Consider the following 7,957-nt stretch of genomic DNA (forward strand, 5'->3'; position numbering starts at 1 on the left):
TTCGAACTACAGGCATTTAAAAATGGTGCCTGCCTGGGAACATGCAAATGAAGCCCAGGATATTTAAATCCCGGGCTTCATTTGCAAGTTCGAATGCCTACATTAGCCTCCCTAGTTCGAACTAGGGTGGCAGTGTAGACATACCCCCACTGAGGCCCATCTCTTCTCACAATTCTATCGGACCACATCTTACTTCCACGTCTTTTTAGGTAACAGGAAGTCCAGCAAATAATGCTGCTGCTCCGTAAGTTTGCTTTGGGCCTCATGCCCTCTCAAAGTCCTTATTCTCTAACGTCTGGAGCTGTCAAAAAAAAGCTTCGCCCTGTAACGCCCCCTCAAGGACTGGTCCATCAAGCGCCTCGCTGATGCCTCCCTGGTGTTCGTCCTACAGTAACCCCTTTGCTAACCCCCTCCCCCAGCCTCTTGAAGTTCATGTTTTTCTTAGGAACTCCCTCCCCCCCCTTCCCTGGAAGTACAAATGTAAAGCTGCATCTGCCTGCCCTAGGTTTGGCCTTGTCTAGGTCCCTGGGTTCTCTCCCTGGAAGTTCAGAGCCTGTCCTATTATCAGGGCTGACCCCCACAGGCTGTGTCTGGCAGCCTCACTGCCAGACTCCTTTCTACTCAGAAAAGGAACCCAAAGCTACCCTACTCTCCCCCAGCCTTCTCCCTTGGCTCTCCCACTCTCCCTCATCCCAGAGAGGGATTGCCGCGTTCCTTCCCTCTGCCCCAGCAGCCTCCTTTGGATCGGGCTTCCTTCCTTGATGATCACCCCACATTGCAGTTTCTGTGCCAACTGGGCATCAGCTTTAATGAGACCAGCGGGGTCTGCCAGCTGGATCTCTGGGCCTCTCATGCCCCTTAACTCTTTCAGGGCCAGCTGGGGTATTGATCCCTTCACACCTGTAAAAGATTTTCTGAGGAGGGAAGTTTTGGAGCATTTTCAGACTCTGCATTGGGCCCTTCCCCTGGGGGAGATGGTCCTGTAGCCAGATTTCCCCCACCCCTCCCTGAAACAGGGAAGACTTTTTATAGCCAGCTCCCCTGTGTCTGCATGGTAGAGAGCTGTCTGAAGGATTGGCACCAGCCACTGAAACAGAGGCAGTTCAGAGGAGAGATGGGCATGTGGCAAAGATGGCCTTATGGGATATTCTTAGCTTCCTAGGGGCAGGGAAGCAACGCACAAGCTGAGGAGTGTGAGAGCTGCTCTAATGTACACTGGGTACCACGCGGAGCCAAACCTCAGAGCATCAGAATGATACAGGAAAGTGATGATCAAAAGCTGTTTTCATCCCTTCACCACAAGGGGCAGGGTAAAATCTAGGCCAAGGTTGCTCATGCCCCTTCCCTTTGTATAGAGTTTGAAAAATGGATCCTGATCAGCCCAGCAGCCCCAGGAGATCTGTTACCCTGGTGGCTGCGCCAATTGCAGCTCTCCCAAGGGCTGGAAATGCCAATGTTTGCTCAGCCATAGCGTGCAGAACCATTCTGCAGTCTGTGGTGCGGCATCCATCACTGCTGTCGGTCAGTGTCGATTCTTGTCATGCTCAGGGCGGCTTTGTGGGTGCGCAGAAAGATGTCAGATTCTGAAGCTTCTTCTTATTAGAGAAGTAGGTCATGGTAGCAGCCAAAGTCCTCTCTCAGAATCTGGCTTCTGTGGTTCGGATGAAGAGACGCTGCCTGCCTGGAGAGGTTGCCCTCTAAGACTCTGGCACTTCCTGACTTTCGTGTGCAAAACTGAGCCTCCGTCATGTGCCGTTGCCATGGGTACAATTTCGGCATGTTAAAATCATGCCATGCTCATGGCAACAACAAAAACTGCATCTATTTCTGGACATCACCAGTTGGTTAGTTCACTTTAGTCCTGTTTCCAAGAGGATGGGGGCAGATCAAAGTGAACTGATGTCCTGTTAAGGAGGACCATGAGGTCCAAATCAATAGCAAAATTCATGGGTTCCCTGAATGAGGTAACCACTGTGGCATATTCTTAGCCACTGGTTTTGGTTTTGCATGTGAAGGGAGTACGTCAGATAGCTGGGTACTACATCTCCCATGATGCAACGTAGTCTTCCCTCAAACCAAGTTGCATGATGGGAAATGTAGTCTAGCCAGAGAATGAAGACTATAAAGAATGAAGGCAACATGCACCCACACTATAACTCCCACAGAGGAACTACAGCATCTCAAAGTGTTTCAACAGCAAATGGCAAAAAATTTAGAAATTTCTGAGTTTTCAGAACTTTTTTCAGGGAAGAATTAGTATTTTGTCCCAATTTGGATGGAAACAAGCATAAAAAATGTCAGCATCCTAGGAAATGCCAATGTTTGCTTAGCTCTATTGTATAGAGCCGTTCTGAAATTACTCGTGTGGCTTCTGTTGGGAGGGGAGGCACTGCAGCTGTGGAAGATCGTTTTCCTGGTACACCAGAAACAGAAGGAATGCCGGAGTTTCCTGAACTGTTTAATTTGTTTTTAAATGAAAGCAAGAGATAGTGCAGATCAGCAATAACCCAGGCCAAGTAGCAGGTAGATGCCTGTGTCTATCCCTGATGCGACTCACCCAGGTACCCCTATTACCACTTTTGATGGTGATGCTTTGCAGCATTGTTTCTCAAATGGTGTTCCGTGGAACCCTGGAGTTCTGCAAAGTGAACATAAGGGTTCCACGAGAAAATTCCATTACAATAACATTTTGTGATTAATATTTTTTCCAAAGCATTTATGAATTTTATTGAAAACCATTTTCAATTGTTTTTACTATGATAAGCGTCCCTGTGTAATGCCAGCTTAGCCAGAGATGATCATGTCACTACTCAGTGCTGCATATGCAGTCAGTGGTGCGATCACCTGTTATATACCACCATAAATCCCCGTACCCACTCAGATCACGTAGGTGACAGAATGCAAATATACTAGCGTCGTTTCGAACAAAGTCGAAGCTTCAGCTGTCAAACCAGTTGCTGTTATTAGGGGTTCCACAAAATTCTTTTGAGTTTAAAAGGGTTCCATGGCCAAATACAATTGGGAAACACTGCTCTATATTAACAGGTCCCCCATGGGGGGCAATGCAACATCATGTGACATGGTGACAAAAACAGGGCAAATTCAGTCCTGGTATAAATGGGTTTTTTTGCACAAAAAGAGAACATCCACACTGCTCGTTTTTGTGGAAAAACCCTAGCGCGGAAATGGATTGGCGGAAAATATGCAAATGAGATCGTGACTCATGCAAATGAGTACCTCATTAGCATATTTTTTGCCGAGAAAACTCAATGTAGATGTAGCCTTATTGATCACGGGAGAATCCAGGCCATTTGCCTGCTGCATGGAGAAGCCAGTGGCAATGGTCATGGGGACAAAAGTTAGTAGGGGACCTGCCAATGTCTTCTAGGAGCAAGTCTGCCTGGCTGTGCTGCTTGGTGATCCCCTCTCTATCCCCAGAATCCTGCACTGCCTGGGTACTTGGCCTTGCCCCTTGCTGTGGGTTATTGCTCACAAATGAAGCAGCATTTCTCAGGCGGAGCTATCTGGTGAGGTCACTCCAGCTGGTGGCAGGAAAGGGGTCCCTCTCACTCAGGATCTGCTTGGGCCTCGTAAGAGCTCATGGCAACAATGGGCTGGAAGAGACAGGAAATGAAGCATGCTGAACAATCCACACATATAGCAGTAATGAAACCCCAGCCCCCAAGGCCACCATCCTGCTGTCTCCTAGCACCCATCTGTCCTGATTGGCCTGCTTAGAAAAAGGCACTGTAACTGGGAACTTCACCCCAGGCCTCTCTCCCTCTTCTGTCCACTGTCTGTGCAATATCGATTATGTGCAGTGTACTACTCGGCCACTAGGTGTCTGTGCTGTAGAGTACCAAGCAGGGTGCAGCCTGCCATCAACAAGACAAAGCTGGAACTGGAGCTGTGTGTCAGGAGTTATAGTGATTTAAAAAAAAATAAAGATCCCGTTTTCTCATTTTGTTTCTCTTCCCCTTCCCTCCTATGCAGCGGCTGTTTAATTACCACATTGTCTTCAGAGTCTGGATAACAGACAGCTTTGCATCCAAACACTGCCAGAGAAACAGTGAAGCACAACCCCAGAGTTGCCGTGAAGAGTGCAATGCCCCGCATGCCTGTGCAATAGATCTAGAGAAGAGACCAAGGACAGAAAATTACAAACAATTCCCTGTAGATCAGCATAGAAACTAGAGCTAGGAAGACAACTACATCACCACTTATATCCCTACAAACAGTGGAAGGGGGATACCTTCTAAGGACTTTATCTCCAGCCCCCTTGTCAGTGATGCTGGGGACCATGGAAAATGTACACCATTGGAATTCTACACCATGAGAATATTAAATATTAATAATCATTCAGGGTATGTCTACACTACCCCGCTAGTTCGAACTAGCGGGGTAATGTAGACATACCGCACTTGCAAATGAAGCCCGGGATTTGAATTTCCCGGGCTTCATTTGCATAAGCCGGGCGCCGCCATTTTTAAATCCCGGCTAGTTCGAACCCTGTGCCGCGCGGCTACACGCAGCACAGAGTAGCTAGTTCGGATTAGGCTTCCTAATCCGAACTAGCTGTACTCCTCATTCCACGAGGAGTACAGCTAGTTCGGATTAGGAAGCCTAATCCAAACTAGCTACTCCGTGCCGCATGTAGCCGTGCGGCACGGGGTTCGAACTGCCGGCATTTAAAAATGGCGCCGGCTGGCTTCATGCAAATGAAGCCCGGGAAATTCAAATCCCGGGCTTCATTTGCAAGTGCGGTATGCCTACATTACCCTCCTAGTTCGAATCAGGAGTGTAGTGTAGACATACCCTGGAATCCTTAAACTGAGACTGGATCTCTAAGATAGACGCTGCCATTAGACCACAGGGCATTGGGTTCAGCTAGGCAAAAGTCACGGGGTAATGGTCAATTATTGGGGGAAAAAAGGATGGTCTGACAAGCCATGACTGCCATCCATGTCCTGCATGACGTATAGACAGACACGTAGGTCCAGGTTGTGACAAGTATCTAGGTGTGATGAGCGTTAGCCTTTTCCGTCTGTAAGCTGGAGAGTAGAGCACAGCTCTGCCTCCCAAGATCCAGACATTAAAGTGGTTAAGGGGTGATAGAAGAACCTAAGACAAGACATTCTCTGACCCATGCTATGTAGGTCAGACTCTGGCCTTCAGAGTTATAGCAGCCAAGGGGGTGGAATGGAAGCCCAGGCACAAAAGATGATGGCATCTGAATCCCCCAGCATCATACACCTTCCCCCTCCCCCAGAAGACAGCTGATTGTCTCCCGAAACAAGGCAGGGCTGGACATGGGATCAGGGGAGGAGAGGGACGGGACGACTCACCAGGATCTGGTCATGCACACGGCAGTCCTGGAGATCACAGTCAAAATTGAGATAGGAGAACAGGTCCCTCAGGTAGAGGAAACAGATCACCACGACAACAGCTGCAGCGATGATCTGGATCACCAGACTGGCCTTCGCCTGCGAGAGAGCAGAACTATGGGCAACGTGGTCCCCAAGGAAAGCGGGGAGGGGAGAGAGAGAGATGGAAAGAGACAGAGAGGACCAGGACTCACCAGGGCCATGCTAGGTGCTTTGTCAGCTGCGATGGCAGTGATGCCAGCCAAGAACAACTGTAGGGAGTCAGAGCACAAGGAGAAACTGTCAGGCTTTGGTGGAGGGAAAGTTATTCAGCTCTAAGCTGTAGGTGAGGATTGAGGGGCACTGTCACAGGTGTGTAGAGGGGGTGGGGAGCCCAGAGCTGGGATAGCCAGGGGGCTGCAGGTCAGGGTTGAGGGGGCACTGGCAGAGGTGGGCATGGGTGGGCCCATGGGGGAGCCCAGACGACGACTCCTCTTACCAGGACTCCTGGGAAGAAGTGGATGCCGACACCATCCGTGTAGGCGCAGTTGTCGATGACGAAGAGCGTTCCGAAGGCCGCCTGCAGCAGCCCCAGCACCACTAGCATCGCCTGGCAACGAGAGACGCTGCAGCCATTGGCAAGGGGTCCGGGAGTACGGCGGTCGCTAACGATGCCCGTCGGATACCAACCCTTGGCATGGCCCAGAGCGCAAGCCAGCCTTGCAGCGCCCGGCATCAGGGCCAGGGGAGAGGCTGTTTGCTGATAAACCACATGGGCATTTGCTTCCCTCCCACTCTGAGGCTCAAGCCCCATCCAAAGTGAGCCCAAGTAGTTCTAGGGGCCAGCACAGGGCCCTGAGACCCAGAGCACTTCCCTGATTTCTGGGTGTGGCAAAGGAGCGGGACCTTCATTGCCCACAGAGCCACATCTGGGGGCACTGCCACAGCTGTGGGAGGCGGGAACAGGAGGGAGGCCCAAGGGGAGATGCAGGAAGGAAGCTCCCAGCCCTGTCTCTCCCTGGGCCAGGCCTCACCCCGAGGACTCTGGGCTGCACCCCAAGGAAGCTGTGCAGTGGGGATTCCAGCTCCGGCATGGCGGCCCCTGGGTGTGGTGACACGAATCAAACCCCGGCGGAGGCCTGCAAACGAGCCTGCGAAGGGAGTAATGGGGGAGCGTCAATCTGAGAAGGATATGAGCAGAGCCATTCCCCCCCACCCCAGCCCGTGCAACCCCCTCCTGAGAGTGTCACCCCAAAGATTATCGGCCTGGTCCCTGTGGGGGGAAGCCCCAAGGGAGGGGCAACAGGCCAGTCTCTACCTAGGAGACAAGTTGGAAGTAGAGGAAACCATGAGACAGGCAGAGATTTAGGGCTTCCAGGATGAGACGCTCCTCTGACCAGGGGGAATGAAGGGCAGGGGTCCTGTCCCAAAGGATCCTTCGCCCTCCACAGGCCAGTCACCTCTTCCTGCAGTGATCCAGCCCCAAACCCCTGAACAAAGTTCCCTCTAATCTTTTCCATCCATGTGTGCACTCTCTCTCTCCATGTGCAGGATAAATTTGTTATGTGCACTGAGTTACATGCGAATGTGCACCACTGGTCGAAACACAACACCCAGCTGAGGGCGCTCTGCGAATCTGCTGGGTGGCATTTGACTCTGAGCAGCTGCACAAGTGCCCAGCTTACAGGGAACGCTGCCCTGACCCCACCCACCGCCCTCCCGATGGACCCCTCACCCACATCTCTCCCCACACTCACCCGGGTTGCTCCGTCCTGTCACCGAGGTGGGCTCCCAATGTGGGTGCTAACAACGGGCTTTCCGCCCGTTTCTCCTGCTGCTCCCCCGCCCCCGCCAGGCAGAGCCAACACCCCTTGCATCCTTGGAGGCCTGCCAGGAAGTGTCCTAACCCCCTGTGGGGCTGCCGGATGGTTACCACAGAAAGAGCTTTCAACACCACCCAGCACGCGCTGCCCTCCCCAGTCCCAGCGTCCCTGACTGAGATGGGAAGGGGCCTGCCAGCTTCCTTCCAGCCCAGGGAAGGTCGCTGTGCCTCAGGAACCAAGGGGGCCGGCCCATCTGGGGCCAAGTGATACAGCTGCCTGTGGGGCTGGGTGGCTCCAGGGGATGGGTCTAAGTGGCTGTGTGGGGTGGGGTCGATGGCCTCTGTGGCTCTGGAGGAGATGAGAACATGTCAGGGAGGGCCACCAGGGAAAGAGACATACCAAGATGGCCATGCCAGGGAAATTCCCCCCCCCCACACACACACACTCCACCACCCTTTGGCCCTTCTGTGGTGAGTCTCACAACCACCAGCCATTCCTGGAGAGCTCCCCCCCCCCACATCTCCATCACCCCCCAGCTCTCCCAGCTGACCCCACACACTGTGTCCCTGTCAAAGCTGGTACCCCCCCCCCCCCGCCACACACCACCTTGAGCCCTGGGTTGATCGCGAGGTGGATAATTATCTACTGAGGGGTCAGGGACTGGGGTTGTGCCCTTGCCCCAGGGCCCCTCACAGCCAGCTTCATCACAGGTCCATTTCCTGCGTCCGCCCCTCACAACATGCCGCCCGGCCCGGCCAATACCCCAGCTCC

The 7,957-nt window shown here is 52.5% G+C and overlaps 1 protein-coding gene across 1 annotated transcript; it reads right to left on the reverse strand.

The window, feature by feature from the left end:
- Positions 1–2,372: 2,372 nt before the first annotated feature.
- LOC149524382 (uncharacterized) lies at positions 2,373–7,454 on the reverse strand. Its single transcript, XM_089778225.1, has 7 exons — positions 7,121–7,454; positions 6,398–6,514; positions 5,863–5,973; positions 5,579–5,635; positions 5,346–5,483; positions 4,009–4,131; positions 2,373–3,614 (listed from the first exon to the last, which is right to left on the reverse strand). Exons 2-7 carry the CDS (start codon positions 6,455–6,457, stop codon positions 3,567–3,569), a joined length of 537 nt encoding a protein of 178 aa, XP_089634351.1. The 5' UTR covers positions 6,458–6,514; positions 7,121–7,454; the 3' UTR covers positions 2,373–3,566.
- Between the last annotated feature and the right edge of the window lie 503 nt (positions 7,455–7,957).

This window comes from Pelodiscus sinensis, chromosome 5 (genome assembly GCF_052426305.1).
Source record: "Pelodiscus sinensis isolate ZL-2025 chromosome 5, ASM5242630v1, whole genome shotgun sequence".
Classification (NCBI taxonomy): Eukaryota; Metazoa; Chordata; order Testudines; family Trionychidae; genus Pelodiscus; species Pelodiscus sinensis.